Source organism: Microcaecilia unicolor, chromosome 12, assembly GCF_901765095.1.
Source record: "Microcaecilia unicolor chromosome 12, aMicUni1.1, whole genome shotgun sequence".
In the NCBI taxonomy this organism is placed as follows: domain Eukaryota; kingdom Metazoa; phylum Chordata; class Amphibia; order Gymnophiona; family Siphonopidae; genus Microcaecilia; species Microcaecilia unicolor.
This window is the reverse complement of record NC_044042.1, coordinates 76833590-76853022: the sequence shown is the minus strand read 5'-3', so window position 1 is coordinate 76853022 and position 19433 is coordinate 76833590. Positions and strand designations below refer to the sequence as shown.

At 43.4% G+C, this 19433-nt stretch overlaps 1 protein-coding gene across 1 annotated transcript in view; it reads left to right on the top strand.

Moving 5' to 3' along the window:
• TANC2 (tetratricopeptide repeat, ankyrin repeat and coiled-coil containing 2) overlaps positions 1-19433 on the top strand; it is a 931529-nt gene that overhangs the window by 218921 nt on the left and 693175 nt on the right. Inside the window, exon 4 of the mRNA XM_030221414.1 lies at positions 13151-13250. Within this exon, the coding sequence (XP_030077274.1) occupies positions 13184-13250 (67 nt within the window). The 5' untranslated portion in view covers positions 13151-13183. The remainder of the gene's footprint in view (positions 1-13150; positions 13251-19433) is intronic.

Genomic DNA, 19433 nt, shown 5'->3' with positions numbered 1-19433 from the left:
GGGCTCTTTCCGCTATTGTCTTCCCCTCTTTTCTAGGTGAACACATATTGTCAGGGAGATCAAAAGTATAAGTTGGCACAAGTTTACTTTGGATCTGAAATTGTATTTATTGGCTCAGGGGGAGTAGGGTTCATCAAGTTAACATCAGAAAGGGATTCTAGCTTATTTAGCTGTGGCTGGGGTTGGTGGTTGGGAATAGCACACCACTGGAAGAAATTGAAATCAGTAAGCATATTACAGTGGAATCAGAAACCAGGTAAGTGGTGCTGGTAGAAAAGCTTACCAAAGACGAACCAGTCCACTCCCACAAGTAAACCAACAGAGCACAAAGGGTGAGAATGACCACAAATCAGATGGACCAGAGCCTTTATTCAAAATGGTGAACAACAGGTGGAGAACAGGCAAATATAATGTACCCAGCACAGGCCATGTTTTGGTGACTTAGCCTTCCTCAGGGGTCCTCTGATGAAGAACTACATAAATAAAGCCTAATACTAGTAGCAAACAGCTTTGGAAAGACCATGAAGCTCTCAGAGTCCAAATCAGATGTGCCAAGCCGAAGTGTTATTTTTATAATGTTGTTTAAAAAATAAAGAGAGAAAACAAAAATATAATGAGAGAGGCAGTGCTTAAGACCTAGTGGTGCAGGGGGATAAGCTGGTGAGTGCAGATCACAAGCAGAGATATGGGGCTGTGGGAACTGGCAGGCTCCCTCTGCCCCAGTTATGATAGAGAGGCCAGTACACTTCTCTTTGGGGTGGATAATGTGATCAATTGTATTGCATTACTGCCAGTCGTAATGACGCACACTGTAGGCATGGCATGGCAGGACAGAACAGGAAACTGGAACTATGCCTTCTTTGAAGCTTGAGGCTGGACCTGCTGCCATCTTAGCCACATGTTCTGTGATAGGGACACCATCTGGAGTCATGGAAGATCATCTGGAGCCTCCAGTTCTCATGGGGCAGAATGGGATGAGGAGAGAGTTACAGATGGGAGTCTCTGGGAGTGGGGAGTTTTCCTAGCTTTTTATCCAAAGTTTGTGACCATTGTGCACCAGGCTTTCCTGTCAATATAAAGGCCCTGAGCCGCAGACCACAGGAGTGTGGAGCATGGGGAGTCCCTATCAGGATGCCAAAAGGCCATGACTAAAGCTAAGAAGTCCTACTGGAGTGAAGCTGTTCAGCTTGGTCACAGACCTTGATTCAGACCTGTCAGAGGACTCAAAAGTTCGAGCAGGGCACAATCAGTGATCCAGAGGAAGATCCCACAAAGGGAAGGGGAGTTGACTCTTCTAGAAAATGAGGATTCTCTGGTGAATCAGCTTTTCAGAAAGCAGGAGCTCCCTTTGTTGATGGATCAGGTGTCCACCCTGAAGGTTTCTGAGGCAGTTGTGGAGGATAAGCAGGTAGGGGATCCCAGCCTGCAGGGACTTAGGAAATTCTTCAGATCCTTCTCTCTCTCTTCCCGTCCCCCCCTTTAGGATGATACAGAGTATGATCATTGCCAACTGGGAGGATCTTCAGGGTCCAGTGAAGGTTGGAAGAGTCATTGCTAAACTTTTTCCCCCCCTTCCTATGGAGGAGAAGAGCTCTGTCTTCCATTCCTAGGTTGGATACTCTTATTTCTACAGTGATGAGAAGACCATTCCAGTAGAAAGGAGGCACTGCCCTCAGGGACTCTCAAGACACTCCTAAAGCAATTCTGTGAAATTTAATGTGGGCAAATGTAAAGTGATACACATTTGGAAGAATAATATGAATCATAGTTACCTGGTGCTAGAGTCTACCTTAGGAGTCAGCACTCAAGAAAAAGTCAGCACTCAAGAAAAAGATCTAGGTGTCATTGTAGACAATGAGCTGAAATCTTCTGCCCAGTGTGTGGTGGCAGCCAAAAAAAAAAAGCAAGCAGGATGCTAATAATTATTAGGAAAGGGATGCAAAGTAAGACCAAGAATATTATAATGCCTCTGTATTGTGCCATGATGCAACCTCACCTTGAGTATTGCGTTCAATTCTGGTCGCCATGTCTCAAAAAAGATATAGCGGAATTAGAAAGAACGAAGATTGACCAAAATGATAAAGGGAATCGAACTTCTCCTGTATGAGGAAAGGCTAAAGAGGTTAGGGCTCTTCAGCTTAGAAAAGAGATGGCTAAAGGGGGATATGATTGAGGTCTATAAAATCCTGAATGTTGTAGAACTGCTAGAAGTGAATCGATTTTCACTCTTTCAAAAAATATAAAGACCACTGAACACTCAATGAAATTACATGGAAATACTTTTAAAACAAATAGGAGGAAATATTTTTTCACTCAAAGAATTTGTTAAGCTCTGGAACTTGCTGCCAGAGAATGCAGTAAGAGTGGATAGTGTATCTTGGTTTAAAAAAGGTTTGGACAAGTTCCTGGAGGAAATTTCCATAGTCTGTTATTGAGATGGATTTGGGGGAAGCCACTGCTTGCCCTGGGATTGGTAGCCATGAAATGGTGCTACTAATTGGGTTTCTGCCAGGTACTTGTGACCTGGATTGGCTACTGTTGGAAGCAGGATACTGGGCTAGATGGACCCAGTATGGCTATTCTTATGTTCTTATGCTGACACCGGGGATGTGGAGTGCAAATGGATTTAGCAGATTCTGGAGAGTGAGAAGTTCGTGGCTGAATGCAGGAGCTGCCTTTTTAGTGAATCCTCTTTGACCTCATCCAGATCTCTTCCAGGAATCTGAGTTCAGGAGTGATAGCTAGAAGATGGCTGTTGCTGCAGCTGAGTGGTGGATTTGGTCTCCAAGGTATGCCTGAGCAGACTCCCCTTTAACGTAGGTTTCAAGTTTCTTTATTACTTGATATATACCACCTATCAATTTTTTTCTGAGCAGTTTGCATACATTACAGTATTACAAATCAAAAGAAATAGAATTCCATTTGGATAGGAATGAAGAAAAAGGAACATTATAATAGAGCTACAGTGCTCTTGTCACGTCTGTGGCTGTGACCACCCTCAGACTTACCTTGTTCCTGGGGGTCAGCTTCCTAGCTGGCTCCTGTTTCTTCTGTCTGTCCTTTCTGAGCTAGCTCTGGCTCTTTGTGCTGGCTGCATCCAGCAGCATGACACTAATTGCTTCACTATACTGCACCTGTGGGTGTTGCCTGGGTTAGTGCTCTCGCTCTCTCTCTCTGTGTGCTGGCTGCTTCCAGCATGACTCTAATTGCTCCACTACACTACACCTGGGTGTGGGAAGCCTCTCTGTGTTTCACTGTGCTTTCTGTCTGCTCTGCTTGTTAGCTTGTGTACAGCTTCTAGGTCTCCTGAGTTTAGCCTCTGGTTTTCCCTGGTGGGGTTTCCTTGGTTTCTGGAGCTTCAGCCCTAGTGTTATCCTTTGCCAGTTCTCCTTGTTACTGGAGCTCCAGCCCTAGTCTTGCTATTGGTTATGACCCTTGCCTGTACCTATCTACTGCTCTGCTAGCCGCCTGCCCAGAGACTCCTGCTTTGAACCTGACCACGCCTGTCTCTGCTCAGTTATTCTCTGCCAGCCACCTGTCTCTGCCTATTGCCTGTACTCAGATCTTCTCTGCCAGCCACCTGTCTCGGACTATTGCCAGAACCCAGACATTCCCTGCCTGCCTGTCTCACATTAGCCTAGGTACCTGGGAGCACTGCTGGATCCTGCCTCCGGTTGTTCCTGTTGCTGGTTCCAGTTCTGGGTTTCCTGTAAGCCCTACCGGCTGCTCGAACCTGAGGGCTCAACCCTCGGGGAAAGGTAGCTAAGTGTAGGTGAAGCCTACTCCAGTGTGTTCCAGTCCCGAGTGTTCCAGTGCAGGACTCCAGTCCCGAGTGTTCCAGTCCAGCCTTGTCTCTTCTCTGCTCCGAAGGTGATCTTGCCTGCCACTGCCGCTCCTTGGCCGTGGTCCAAGGACTCACGTACCCAGGGTTCCCGGGGAAGAAGCCTGACAGAATGCCAAGGTCCTCGGGAATACGACAGCTCTGTAGGGTACCCCACCACACTCACGTCTCCAACTTTTCTCACAAGTGAAGATCTATAGAAAAGCTTCATTAAACAGATACGTTTTCTAATCAGGTTTATACATGGTTAGAATCTTAGGGATAAGTGAAGGGTGTTCAAAGACTAGGTCCTACTACACTGAAAATCTTCCTAATGCACTCAAGCTTTATCTATGTAAAAGTAGGGACATCAAGGAGGTTTTGATGATTGGATCAATTTGGAGAGAAGCTGAAGAAATCCAAACCACAGTGGCTCCAGAGGACCAACAGATCATACAGGGCTTCTCAAGCCTTTCCTGGAGGCATATGTCAGTCAGGTTTTTAGGATTACGCAATGAATATATATGAGATAACTTTGCTTACAGCAGAGACCCATCATATGGAAATCTGTTTCATGCATATTCAAGTTCAGGCTCTTTTGGGGTTAGACACAGCTCCTTGGGACATAAGGTTCTACACACAGGGAAACCTTCTTACCTCTCATCCCTATACCCCCTCTCTCACCCTTTGACTCCAATCAATTAGTCTTACTGTCTACTAGACAATCGCATTATGAGACTATCCAGAAATCGGTCTTTTTATTTTCTAGCACCGTACCTTTGGAACAACTTACCCTCAGATATTAGAGCAGAAACTTCTTTTATCTATTTTAAGATATCCTTCAAGACTTACTTTTTTCTTTTAGTCTTCAATATTTTGCCTTAAGTATGCCCGATATCCTGCTTTATGGCACAATTCAGGTGACACAGGAAATTTGTTTTTGCTTTGTTTTTAATTGAATGAATATGTTTCTTCTTCTTTGATGATTGAATTCTTTCCTGTCATTAATGGAATTCCATTCTTATCTAATTGTTTTATTCCTTGTAAAATTGTTCACCGCTCTGATCTTTTTGAATAAAGGGTGGTATATCAAGTCCTGATTAAACATTAAACATTCTCCACAGTGATGGCCATGGTGGCAGCAGTTCTCAGGAAAGAAGGGATAATAGTACTTCCTTAGTATTCTTACCAGGCCAGTCCAAAACCTGTAGGTTATGCCCGTTGACCAGCAGATGAGGACAGAGACTAAAGATTGTGAGCTCTGTCCTATAGGGATAGTGTGTGGCCTTTGATATTCAGTATTTTTGTTTCAAGCAGACTGTATAGCTTCTGGGCAAGCTGGAATTCAGCTGCTGAATTGGTAAGAGGGCCATGTCTCAGTAGAGCAGGGAGTGCCTCATTATTAAGCTTCACTCTAATTATGTAAAAACAAAAATTTTTATTCTAAGCAAAAGGGATATTTCAAAGGAGTCTGAGATCCCCCCTCCCCCCCCCCCAAAAAATTGCCTGTCTAGCTTTGTGGTGTCTCTCTTTAATCTGGAGCCTGATTAGAACTTTGAAAATAGATTGTTTTCTCAGGGTAGGATTGAAATGTGGGTCTTTCTTTCTTTCTTTCTTAGATGTATAACTTGCCAAATCGCTATAGATTTAATGCTAAAAAATGCACGGTCATGCATTTGGGCTGCAAAAACCCAAGGGAACAGTACAGTTTAGGGGGTAAAGAACTTTTGTGCATTAAAGAGGAGTGGGACTTAGGTGTGATCATATGTGATGATCTTAAGGTAGCCAAACAGGTAGTAAAGGCGATGGCAAAAGCTAGAAGGATGCTTGGGCGCATAGGGAGAAGAATGGCCAGTAGAAAAAAGGAGGTGACGATGCACCTGTATAAGACTATTGTGTACAATTCTGGAGACAGCACCTTCAAAAAGATATAAACAGGATGGAGTCAGTCCAGAAAGCAGCTACTAAAATGGTCTGTGGTCTTTATCATCAAGCGTATGGGGACAGATTTAAATATCTCAATATGTATACTTTGAAAGAGAGGCAGGAGAGGGGAGAATATAAGAGGCATTTAAATACCTCAATGGCATCAATGCAGAGGAGGCGAGTCTGTTTAAATTGAAAGGAAGCTCTGGAACGAGAGGGGCATAGGATGAAGGTGAAATGGGATAGAAGTAAACTGAGGAAGTACTTCTTTTACGGAAAGGTTGGTGAATTCATGGAACGGTTTCCTGGTGGATGTGGTCTAGACAAAAATAGTATCAGAATTCAAGAGAGCTTGGGACAAGTACATAGAATCTCTAAGGGGAGTGGTAGGGAGAATAGATAGCATGGATGGACAGACTGTATAAGCCATATGGTCTTTATCTGCCTACATTTTTCTGTGGGTCAAAGTGGGGTACAATTAAACATCCAGAGTAAGTAATAGCAATGCATTATCTCTTAAGGCCCAAAATCAAATGATGTAAATAAGCAGGTACAAATAGCAATAAACAGTAAAGTTAATAAAGATATGCTGTTTAGAAACAAATGGGCCTTCAAGAACCTACGAAAGATACAAACATCATGTACATTACTTGAAGAGACTGGCAGTATATTCCACAAATAAGGCACGTAACAAGAAAAGACTCGGACATTAGGTAGAGGAAGCCTGCCAACAACTAATGGTGCTATGTTTAATATTTGTCATGTTTGATATTTGTTTCTCATGTTGTGTCCTTGATACTAGGTATTTTTCAACTTAATCCACCTAGAACAGTAGGGTTATACAAAATAGAAATTTGATAATTAAAGAATGACAGAAAAGGTATATAGGCTGAAGAAATAATGTGTATGAATCAATACACAATAAAGTCGTTAGAAGCTGCTTTGGCCTTTGTCTCATCCACAATGAAGACAATTAGCTTGCTCGTTTTTCAAAAATTATTAGTCACCTTCAGTTACTTGTAGGGAACACAATGAACAAATAATATAAGGTGAATTATATCTCCAATAATGTTATGAGAAAACCTTTGCAAATAAGTATATTTTCAGAAAATTAATGAGGATTTTGCCTTGCAAAGTTTGAGGGGGCAGTGCTTTCCACCATTGTGATCTACTGCTTGGAAGGTTCTGGAATGAAATTGATGGCTGATTGGTTGATAAGATGGTACATCAAAGAGATTTTTAAATATTAAGAGTTGAAGCTATAGCAATAAGAACTTTATTTCTTAAAGTCTTGAAACTTAATGTCAAAACCTTAAATTGAATCCTCTAAAAAGTTAGGAAGCCAGTGCAGAGAAGATGTTTTATATTTGAATTTAGAAGTGTGTATAACTAAATATGCAGCAGAAGGTTGTGCAACTTGTAATGTAGAAAAGGTATAATTTGCTAATCCTATGAGTAGGGCATTAGAATAATCTAAATGGAGCATACTGTACTTCGAATAACATCAACAATTTTCCAGAGTTAAAAGGTCATGTAATCTTTGCGAGTCATAGTTTAAAAAATATAAATGTAATAATACTATTTAGATGAGACCTCAAAGATAATGAAGAATCTAATAACAATCCCATTTACTGAATTTCTTTGAGGAATTGAACAACCATCTAGAGAAATATTATTATGACTATTCATTGAACTGGTCTGGGATAAGAACAATACTCTAGTCTTCCTAACATTTAGCTGGAAACGATTTACTGCCATCTAATTCTTGGTAGATTTAATACATTGAGTTAGGTGTTTTAGAGTGGAATTAATGGAAGTTTCAACAAGGAAGAAAAATTGTAGATAATCAGCATATAATTTGTAATACAGACCTAAGCAGGTGAGTAATTTGCAGATTGGCATATATATTGAAAAGTATGGCAGAGAGGGCTGAGACTTGTGGTACTCCAGAATCAAGTTTAATCCAAGAAGTGGAATCAGATTGTGTTTTTACCTCATAAGTATGATTGTCCTGGTCTTACAGGACTAAAGGAAAGAAATTTATCAGGTAAGATATAACTTCTCCATTCATATCTGGATGACTGAGTAATCAGGATAAAATTTGTTGCAGAGGTGTAGGTGATTCTGGTTTTGGAGTCCCCAGGATTGATCATAAATTATGTGAAGACCAAGTTGGTTCCAACTCAGCAAATGAAGTACTTTGGAACGTTTTTCAGCATACTAAATCTATAAATAAATACATAAATACTGGTGGGTAAGGTATTTTTGACTCAAAGGAGATTCAACAAACTGATGGCACAGATTCAGACTCTGCTCACTTGCAGAGTTCCTTGAGTTTGGGAGTTCTTCCAGGTTCTGGGGTCCCTGGCAGATGTATTTAAGTTACTACCTGAATGTGAGTGCACGTGGGACCACGAGACACTGATATCCAGGTGGTCACCCAGCTTCAGTGACTTGGAGCAAGATATAAATAGGAACAACACATATAGTCTGAAATGTCTGTATACGAATGCCAGAAGCCTAAGAAATAAAATGGGAGAGTTAGAATATATTGTACTAAATGAAAAAAATAGATATAATAGGCATTTCTGAGACCTGGTGGAAGGAGGATAACCAGTTGGACACTGTCATAGGGTTGATTGAATGTTGGAGGGGTAGCATTGTATGTTAAGGAGGGCCTTGAATTGAATAGACTAAAAATTGTACAGGACACAAAATACATCTTGGAATCCCTATGGATTGAAATTCCGTGTGTAAAGGGGAAAAGGATAGTGATAGGAGTGTACTACTGTCCACCTGGCCAGGATGAAGACAGATGTGGAAATGTTATCAGAAATTAGGGAGGCTAACAAACTGGGAAAAACAATAATAGTGGGTGATTAAAATTACCCTGATATTGACTGGATAAATGTAACATCAGTGCATGCTAGAGAGGTGAAATTCCTTGATAGAATCAAGGACTGCTTTATGGAGCAGCTGGCTTAGGAGCCAACAAGAGGAAGAACAATTCTGGACCTAGTCCAGATCTGGTGCAGGAGGTAATGGTGCTGGGGCCTCTTGTTAACAGTGATCATAACATGATCAGATTTTATATAAGCTCTGGAGTAAGTACACACTGTAACTACACCAAAAGTAAGAAGACTTGTTTTCCTCAGAATGTCTGTCCAACTTTCTTCCTGAGAGCTTATATAATCTTTCCCCAAATACTTTACCGAACATTTAAAAGTGTATATTAATGCAATAGATACAACTAGAACACACTATATTGGCATTATGGAGAAACCTAATGCAGATGAAGCACTTGTCTATTGCAAACTAGGGCAAGAGCAATAAATTGATTCATACATACTTTAGGAACCCTTCTTGGGATCACTAATATCAAGACTGCAATGTGCTTTTAATTACTCTGTGTATATAAATTGCAATGAGGATGTCTGATAATATAAAAGGAGTAGCGAGGGAAGCAACTATAATAAAGACTGTACTTTTGAAAATAGTATGGGAACATTGTTTAGATTGTAGGGTGATAAGAATTTTGTTGTTAATGGGGTAACAAGATCACTATAAAGACTGGGGAAAGGGGGGTTGGGTAGGATTAGTGACAAACATTTGTCCTTGTGTTGTGGGGGGGGGGGGGGGGGGGGGGGGGGAGTGATGGAGGGTAGAGGAATGTAGACACCAAAAAATTGATGATTCTATTTTTTTTTTTTTTGTTTTTGGGTTTTTTTTTTTGAGATGTTGATTGAGAAATGGTGTTACTATGTCTGAATTTTTCCATACTTTACCAACCATTAAATTTAATGGTATTTAAAAAAAAAACCCCAAAAACAAAATCCTACCTAAAGCTAAGTCTAGCAGAACATAAGGGTTCAAGAACACAGACAAAGAGGTCGCACACAAAGATGTAATAAGCCCAAAGTGTAATGGAGGAAGCAATGATGAACCAAATTCCTTAAGAGGGGAAGCAGTGTCTGTTCATGGTCCTTGTTTTGGCGTATTGCCTGCATTAAGATTTATGCATTGGTCTCAGAGAGATAATTCTTGCTGTGTTGAATATGGAATCAACGTTAAAAATATAGACAAAAATCATGGCAATCATTTTGATAGCATTTAAGACTACAAAAAGCAGAGATGGCCAAGGGGATAAGGATGTTAGTGGAGCCACACTCATATTGATGACCTGACATGACCATGTTTCAATAAGTTCTGTGTTAGGGGTCCTAGCGTAAAATTAACGTACATAAAATAAATACTTTGAAGTAAATATGTATATACAGATTATTGCAAAGAACATAAAACCATGAAATTTGCATGTATATGAGGAAAAATTCCACTGCTTTGCCAGTATTTAACAGAATTTGGATTGTTTTTCTCACAAGAGTTTTTTAAAGACTATTTTCGCCTTATTGATGCCCAGATTCATCAGGCTTTTTAACATCTATAATATATTGAGACTCCTGATGCAGGCACATTAGCCAAAACACAGTGCTGTGTCGAGTCCTTAGAGTACTTTATGTAATAAGTGTTTTTATACACCATCGTTCATGTGGTTTCTTCTGGAAGTGCCTGTTGATTACACTACTCTGTTTTTCCAGCATCTACCCTCTGTAGTGTTCTACATTGCTCCACTTTGTGGTAACCCTTTGCGGCCTTTATATTCACAAAAAAAAAACCCAAGCAGACCACAAATCCAGATTCTTATATAAATGTTCTCTTTAAATATTCCTATAAAAGCGTTCTCTTTATTAAAAACCTGACATGGTCCACATTTCGCCCATCAAGGGCTGCCAATGAGATGGGCGAAAAGTGGCCCATGTCAGGTTTTTAATAAAGAGAACGCTTTTATAGGAATCTGGATATGAGGTCTGCTTGTTTTTTTGCATTTTTTCTGGTACAGATCTGAAGAGCCTGTCTGGTATTTGTTGCACAAATATTTATTTACTTGGATTTAGCTCACAACCTTTTCAGTAGTGGATTCAAGTGAATTATATTCATGTGTACTAGTAGTTTCCCTGATGGCCAGAAAGGTTTACAGTCTTTAGATAATGGAGGGTTAATTGACCTTGCCCAAGATCCCAAGGAACAGCAGGTGAGATTTGAACCGGGGCTCCCCTGGTTGTTAGCCTGGTGCTGTAAACATTATCCACTTCATTTCATAAGTAATCACATAATAAAAAAAAAACAACAATCTAAAACTATTATATACACATGTACTTTAAAACTACATGTTATATTACGTTATTAAAATATTTGCTATATTGCTATCTCTGGCTCACAGATCATACTGAACAAAAGTGTCATAAGACATTTATGAAAAGACACCAAGTCTTGTTGGAAAATGCAGAGGGGAGAGGTTAAAGCATTCCATGGAAGTGACACATTTCCTAGACATTTTAACCGTCATGAAGAAGTAGCCCGGTTGGGTTAGGGGCATGCTGCACATATTATAATATTTTTGTTAAGTTAGCTGGGTGGTTGGTAAAATCAGCTAGGTAGATGCACATTCAAAGGTCCTAGAAAGAACACTGCATTCACAGAAAAGGCTCGAGGTTGTGTATCTCTCTATCTATGCACAACAAATAATGATAATTATACCTATGGCCCCAACAAGTGAGCCTGAAGGGAATACCACATTCACTTGGGTAGCTAGATCTTCTTGAAATGGAATGTTTACAACTTAGGGGTTGTTACTCAGTGGAACATAGCCAAGTAGAGCTGGTCTTACCTGATAAGTCCTGCTCACTGGGTCCATACTCAGATTTTCAGTGGTATTATAGTGGGGAAAATCCGGACATTCTGCTTCTGCACTATCTGGTAGTACCGTGTGGTCTGGGGATGGAGATAGTTCACTGTCTGGATAACTATCCAGGTAAAGTTAGGACACCAAATAGGCTGCTAACTTTTTCCAGGTGCTTATCCAGGTACCGATCTAAATGTCGCTAGGTTGTGTGGGTAAGTGCTAGCAGTTGCTTTATACCCAGGTGGTCTTGCCAGTATCTGGGTACAGGCTGGCGCTGAATATCTGGTTTAAGATTACCAAGAAGGCCATTCTCCAAAAAAAAAAAAAACCAAGCTGAGGTACCATCAAGCTAGAAATGGATCTATAATTGTTCCTGTTCCAGTGCGACTTAGGACAGTTTTAAAATATGTCTCTAGCAGAAGCACACTTCAGCACCAAAGTCCCTAAGAATAATTTAAGGGGCTCTCTTATTATTTTCAATACCACAGTAGAAAACAGGTATATGGTGGAATTCATATTCTGAAGCAAGGATACATTATCATCAGTAAGAACATGAAAAGCACCCCAAGACATTTTGAACAAAAGAGCAGGGTTTGATAACTTCCAGTGTATGATAACTCCTAGAATTTCAAGTACTCAAACTGAAGAAAATGGTGCCAGTCAGAATTATAAAAACATCTGGGGCATTGCTGACTAATGGTTAGTCCTTGCTAATGCCATCAGCTGTTATCTGCTGCAGGGCCCATTTTATTCTTATGGGGCATGTGGAAGTTAATGTATAATAATGGTTAGTAGATGACCCCCCCTTTAGACTATTAAACTCATTTGCTATCTGTCAAACTGGCTCACAGTGTTTGTTTGTCTGATATTAAAGCACTGTAAAATCCCCACCTACATAAGTATTGCCAAAGGTCCATCAAGCCCAGCATCCTATTTCCATCAGTGGCCAATCTAGGTCACAAATACTTGGCAAGATCCCGAAAAAGTTCAATACATTTTATGCTGCTTATCCCAGAAATAAGCAGTGGATTTTCCCCTGTAGAAGGGGTGTTGTAAGTATAATGATAAAATTGCTAACCTCAGCTGTGATCTGGAGTGGTTATATTTAACTTTTCTGCTATACTTCTCACACCCAGAGTCCTGCACTTCCCCATTTTTATTCTGGCTATTCCAGCAAGTAATAGACACACAAAGCATTCTGAAAATACGTTTCAAAGATAAAGCGATATGCAGTGGAGAAGCATTTTTCAAATTGGAGTGGAGGAGTGGCCTAGTGGTTAGGGTGGCAGACTTTGGTCCTGGGGAACTGAGAAATTGAGTTCAATTCCCACTTCAGGAACAGGCAGCTCCTTGTGACTCAGGGCAAGTCACTTAACCCTCCATTGCCCCATGTAAGCCGCATTGAGCCTGCCATGAGTGGGAAAGCAAGGGGTACAAATGTAACAAAAAAATAAATTCTGTTTTATGGCTAGAATTTTTTGAAGGGCTTTGGTAGTGTGTATTCTGCTATTTCACTTGAGTAATCCTTTCATTGTGTGGTTGGTCACCTCCCCCCCCCCCCCCCCAAGATAATCTTGTTGTAGGCATTATTTATCCAGTTTGTAACCTTATTTAAACAGTGATATGATGATGATTGTAGCCTGTTTTGTTTTTGTTTTGCACAGAGTTTGGGTTAGACCAAGCAGAACAGAGTAGTCATGTTTCGAAACAGTCTGAAGATGCTTCTTACAGGTGGGAAATCAAACCGCAAAAGCCGTTCCACTGGTAAGTGAGGAAAAAATATTTTTATCCCGTATCCTCTACCAGCTTGAGTCAGTGTGCTTTTAGTCAGTCAAAATTTTTTTTCTGGACAGTGGAGTTGCTCTAGTGCTGTATGTCAGTTTAAATGAGGATGATATCGGCTGTTCCTGCAGGCTTTTGAATATAAATGACTGCAGTGAAAAAGCCCTAATACAGTTTGACACAATGCCCTCCATGAAAATGAGAGGTACAGGAAAGAACTGCAGATCTATAACAATTGAGTGAAACTTGCACACCAGAGACGCTTCTCTTAAAAATAAGAGAGAGTGAATGCTGAATAAAAATCACAACATGTGTGCTAAAGAACCGTGTCGTTCCTAGCCTCGCAAATGCGCCCCTCCCCCGGCAAAATGACACCCCCCCCGGGTGCACGCCGCTAGGGGGGGTGCCGCGGCATGTGCCTGTCAGCTGCGAGTTCGAATCGCTACGCTAAATTCTCTTGTTCGCTGCAGCTCCCTCCCTCTGCCCCGGAACAGGAAGTAACCTGTTCCGGGGCAGAGGGAGGGAGCTGCAGCAAACGAGAGAGTTTAGCGTAGCGATTCGAACTTGCAGCCGACGGGCGCACGCCACGGCACCCCCCTTGGTACGCCACTGCTAAAGAAATAGGATGGTACTGTTGGAGTATTTCTGAGAAATGTTTCAAAATAGGAAAGAAATCCCATGTAGTGTATATGTATTTTAAGGTTTGTGAAAATGTTAGAGGAAAAACAGGCTTCAAACTGTTCTGCTGATTATAGAAGCTAACTGAAGTCATGGATTTGATATGAAGCATTTATAACACATGTTATCTTCTGAGGTTTTTGTTGATGGCTGAAGGGCTACAGTATGTTTGCTTGAGGAATTGTATTTTATGTCTGTTCATACTGCAGCAAGTTTGCTGTCAGGTTATTAAATCAATCTTTCTCTTGGTAATGAGATCCTGTGCATTTCATGGCTGGAAATCATAATTTTATGCAGGAAAGAGATTATACAGGATCATTACAGATTTGTAATAAAAGCATTAAAACATAACCTCAAGCTACATAGGTCCTACATGATTTGATTTCAATTTTTGGTAATGCTATGCAAAGAATTGACATATAGACCATTGCTAGAGTAGAATATATTAAAGAATGTTTACTTGGCTTTCAGTAGGAAAAGTGTTGAATGATTTATGGTACATAATAGATTGTTTTCTGCACCTAGGAAGAGTGTGAAAGTGTGAGGGCTATGGAGAATTTTAAATTACTATTTTTTAATTTATCTATTTTTAATATTTAACAAGTTCAGTGATTTTTTTTTATATAAAGACATTCTTTAGCAGGCAGCAGATGAATCCAGTAACTGGTAGGTTGTGTCCGTCTACCAGCAGATGGAGATAGAGATTACAAACTGAAGTGAGTGATCCTGGACAACCAGCCCCTCCATCAGCCAGTATATCTCTATCTCCAGCAGGTGGTGGACAACTTCTCATCTGCTCCTGGATTCTTTGTAGTGGGGCTACTCCTGGGCCTATTTTGGCCAGTTGAGTCTGGGGTTGACTGGCCGCTTGGTGCCATTTTTAGAGGCATATCTGGTTCTGGGTCCCTGCTTCGCCCCATGTTCCCTTGCCTCCCAGTGTTTGCTTCTAGCTGTAACCTTCCTCACCATTAAAAAAAAAAAAGAGTAGATGTGCAGCCAACCCCCCCCCCCCCCCCCCCCCCCCCCACAAAAAGCAAAAAACTAAACGAAGGAGCAGGAACAGAATGCACAGACTTTATTGCTGTGACTTTTTATTTTTAACTTTGGCGGAGTGCTTGGTTAGCCTGTGCGCCCGTTTGTTTCTGGGGGGGCTTCTGTCTCTCTCTCTGCCCAGACCGTGTGGTATTGTTGAGTTCCTTGTTTATATTTGGTTTCCTCCCTTCCCACAGTGTACGCGTTGGGGCTATGAAGGCAGAGACAGCCAAGCGGTGTTCCTGCTGTGGGAAGAAAAGATCCACAGCAGGATTGTGCTTGGCGGACTGCTTGGAGTCATTGCCGGGTGGTGATATTTCTGATGCGGGGGTGGCAGTTTCCCGCGCTGAAGTTACGGGCGAGCGCGCTGTTGCTTCCGACACGGTTCCCACCAGTTAGCTAATGGTGGTTTCTGAGACTTTACACGTTTCAGTGGATTTGACCGAGATTTCTGCAGGGCTTTCCTCATCTTCTTTGGTAGTTGCTCCGGGTACCTCCTCGGGTTGGGAACTCTGGGGAGGGGGGTTTCCCATGAGTGTGCTTTTGTTGCATCAATTAACGAGGGCCTCTCCTCAGTCCCAGCTTCAGGCTTTTTCCATGCCCTCAGGCAGTGCTGCTGAGGATTTGGGGACTGCTGGTGTCCCATCTCTGGAGGCAGCGAGTCACTTCCTTCTCAGTGGTAGTGTCTTTTGGCTCCCGTACCCCTGCACCTTCTTTTGCCGCGCTGCCAAGGGGGGGGCTCTCCGCCTCTCTTCACCTCTCTTGGGTAGATGATTTGAAGGAGGGTGAATTAGTTCGAGGAGCCTGATGACCCTACTGCGGTGCGCAAGTTTCATAGGGGCGCGCTACCATCCCTTATTTCTAGCGCTTTATTGGCCTTAAATATTGCTGTCCCTGAAGTGCAGGCAGATGCCTCAGTCAATCCTGATGGCCAACACATGGAAACCTGCTAATGCGTTCCCTGTACACGAGGTCATCCATTCAGCTTAGTGGTCGGATCCTAAGGGGAACCTGAAGGTGTCCAAAGCGATGGCCCGCCTTTATCCGCTGGTCGCAGACCAGGAGGACAAGTTTGCCCATCCTACTGTTGACGCTTTAGTAACTGCAGTTACCAAGAAGACTACCCTTCCAGTGGAAGGGAGAGTAGCGCTCAATGATATGCAGTACCGACTCCTTGAGGCTTCCCTCAAGTGTACCTTTGAGGTATCCGTGCTGGCTCTTCGGGCCTCAATTTGTAGTTTGTATGTGGCCAGGGCATGCCTTAATTGGCTTCAGCAGATTCTGGAGCAGGACCCTGATGCCATTGCCGAATTGGGGTCCGTTGCACCCCACATGAAGTGAAGTTAAGTTTGGCTTATCTAGCTGACTCCCTTTATGACCTGGTCTGGACTTCAGCCAAACAGATGGCGTTGGCTGTTTCTTCTCATCAGTTGTTGTGGCTGCACTACTGGGCAGTGGATTTGGTGTCCAAGCAGTGGCTCACTCGGCTGCCCTTTCGGGGCAAGCTCCTCATTGGTGAAGATTTAGAAAAGATTGTGAAGGATTTGGGTGAACTCAAGAGTCAACATCTTCCGGAAGACAAACCTAGATCAGCACCAAGAGCCGGGCCTGTGCAACCTTGTCTGAGAGAAGTGTGCCATTACTGTCCAGGTTGCCCTGCCATGAATTTTCACCACCCATGGTTTCAGCAGCATTCTTCCTTTCAATGGGATAAATGACTGTCAGATCTTGTGAGCCCTTGGGTCAAGGTGGAGTGCTGAGGTCCAAAGTAGAGACTGTCCCTCCGTAGGACAGCCGAACAACCCCTAGTCTTCACCTGCGGCGACCACCATTCCCTGGGAGTTGAGCCCCCAGGTGCTGGTGGCCAACAGGACTTCCGGAACCACAGGGTTGGCAGACTGTGGACTGCAGGTGGCGCGGAGGCTCGGAGGACTGGGCAGGCAGTATGCAGAGCTGTGTCAGGAGACCAGCACAAGTTAGGACTGGCAACGAGCAGAGAATAGTCCCGATACCAGCAGAGGTCAGGGCAGGCAGCGAGCAGAGAGTAGTCAGGATACCAGCAGAAGTCAGGGCAGGCAGCGAGCAGAGAGTAATCAGGGTTCCAGCAGAAGTCAGGGCAGGCAGTGGGCAGAGAGTCGTCAGGATTCCAGCAGAAGTCAGGTTAGGTCAGAGCGAAATCAGGATACAAGACACGGAAGCTATCCCCTCTACAAGTAGAAGCTGAAGCAAGGATAACGAGGAACGCTGCCCCTTAAGTAGCCCTCCCCATCAAGGAACTGAGCATCAGCTGGTAGAGGCAAGGAGACACGGGAACCCAAGGATAACGTCATCGGAGTAGTGTCTTAGGGATAGGCTCGCGGGCGGAGGTGGAGTCCTGCTGCATCCAGCCAACCCAGGAACCGCAAGGCATGGCACAGGTTCCCGGGCACTGCACCCAGAAGTGAAGCCCGCTAGAGAATGCCGGCGCCATCTTCCCTGACCTCGTCGGTGCAGGGGAATGGCCAGTGATCGGGAGCAGAGGCAGGACCAGCTGCCCTGTGGTGCGAAGTGAGAGGCCCCGCGCCACCGCCCCGGAGAGCGGCCTCCGCGGGAGCGGTGCTGCGAAGGTGAGGGACACGACAATGACCCACGGCTGCTTCGACATACCCAGGAGTTGCAGGCCACTCTTCCTAATGATGGGGCACCGGTCCACTCTTTGGTGCTTAGGATTTGGGGTTGTTTGACTCTCTTCTATGAAGAGTGGACCACAATCACCTCAGACCAATGGGTTCTGGATATTATCAGAGAAGGTTACAAGCTAGAGTTCACTTCACCCACAGTCGATGGATTTTTGTAGTCCCTCTGTGCTACCGCCTCCAAAAGGGCAGCGGTCGAGGCCACTCTGCAAACCCTGTTGGATCTGGGGGCAGTAGTACCAGTTCCGCCTCTTAAAGCATGTGTGAGGTGGTATTCCATTTATTTTGCTGTGCCCCGAAAAGGGGGAACCGTTTGCCCTTCTTCCATCCAGTGTCTTCCCTCTTTCTCTCCCTTCTTCCATCCAGCGTCTTCCCTCTTTCTCTCCCTTCTTCCATCCAGCGTCTTCCCTCTTTCTCTCCCTTCTTCCATCCAGCGTCTTCCCTCTTTCTCTCCCTTCTTCCATCCAGCGTCTTCCCTCTTTCTCTCTCCCTTCTTCTATCCATGGTCTCTCCCCTTTCTCCCCATCCTTCTCCCCAGCCCCTTCTCTATCTCCAGCCCCTTTCTATCCAGCATGTTCTTTCCACTCATCACCATCTCTCTCTCTCTCTCTCTCTCTCTCTCTCTCTCTCATCCAGCATCCCCTCTCTCCATTCAGCATCTCCTGCCTCTCTCCACACCCCCTGCTGCTTCTCCCGATGAGCAGCAGAGGTCCTGGCAAAACAGCAAACAGCAAGCATGGGGCTGCAGTCTTCAGGTACACGCTATTGGCTCTGCCAGTCCTCTGGCCGAGAACAGGAAGTTTGTTGTCAGAGGGGGCAGTGGACCGACAGAGCCGACAATACATGCCTGAAGGCTGCAATTCTGCACTTGCTTTCTGTTTTGCTGCCGCTACTGCTCATCAGGAGAGGCAGCAGTGGTGGTGCGGTGATGACGGAGTGTCTCAATGGGAGAAGTTTTGGGTTTGGTGGGAGTACAGGAGATGACCTGCCAAAGTGGGAGTCTTCCGCTGAATGCGGGAGACTTGTCAGGTCCCCAAAGATTTTGAGAGAACATTGAGTTTCTGTCATAGATGTTGGTGTCCATAGACTTTAGTGACTGCAGCTCTTAGGCCTTAGGTCAGACTTGTAAAATAAGTATGTTGGTGTGTCGTGATTGGAGAACATTTCTTTGGAGATAGTCAAGGCAGCAGTAAATAAAATAAAATATTAGTGCATCATGCTTCAAATGTGCTCTGCAGTCAATTTTTACTCGCTGTTTTCTTATATTGGAGGTATAAAAATGGAGAAACATGGACATAAAGACCATGCTCTTCTCCCAGATAGCACAGAGCTTTCAAGCTACAGTCAGTTTCCTAAACAAAAACTGAGATGGGTTTTTGATTGGATTCATGAAGACATAGACAATGTCCATTTTGGAAAACTTCCTTATTGTGGAAAGACTGAGATTTTTTGTAAACTGTTGGATCAGTGTAGCTTTGCACAGCTGAGTTTTCCATATAATATAGAACAGGTGCAGATTTGATCTACTGGAAATCCTTCTAGATTACCCACAAAGAAGGTATCTGCAATATGAGTAGGGACAGTTTTAGCAATGGGCAGGTGCTCTAGGTCCCTTCATAAAGGGGGTCTAGTCACCAATGTTGCCTATAGGTAAACTTAGCCCCAACCTTGTCACGTCTGTGACTTATTTTTACTAGTGGTGCCTTTCTTCGCCTCCATGGGACTGCATTGTATCAGTGCCGACTGCCTACACTGGGTCTTTGCATGTCTGTAGCTATGT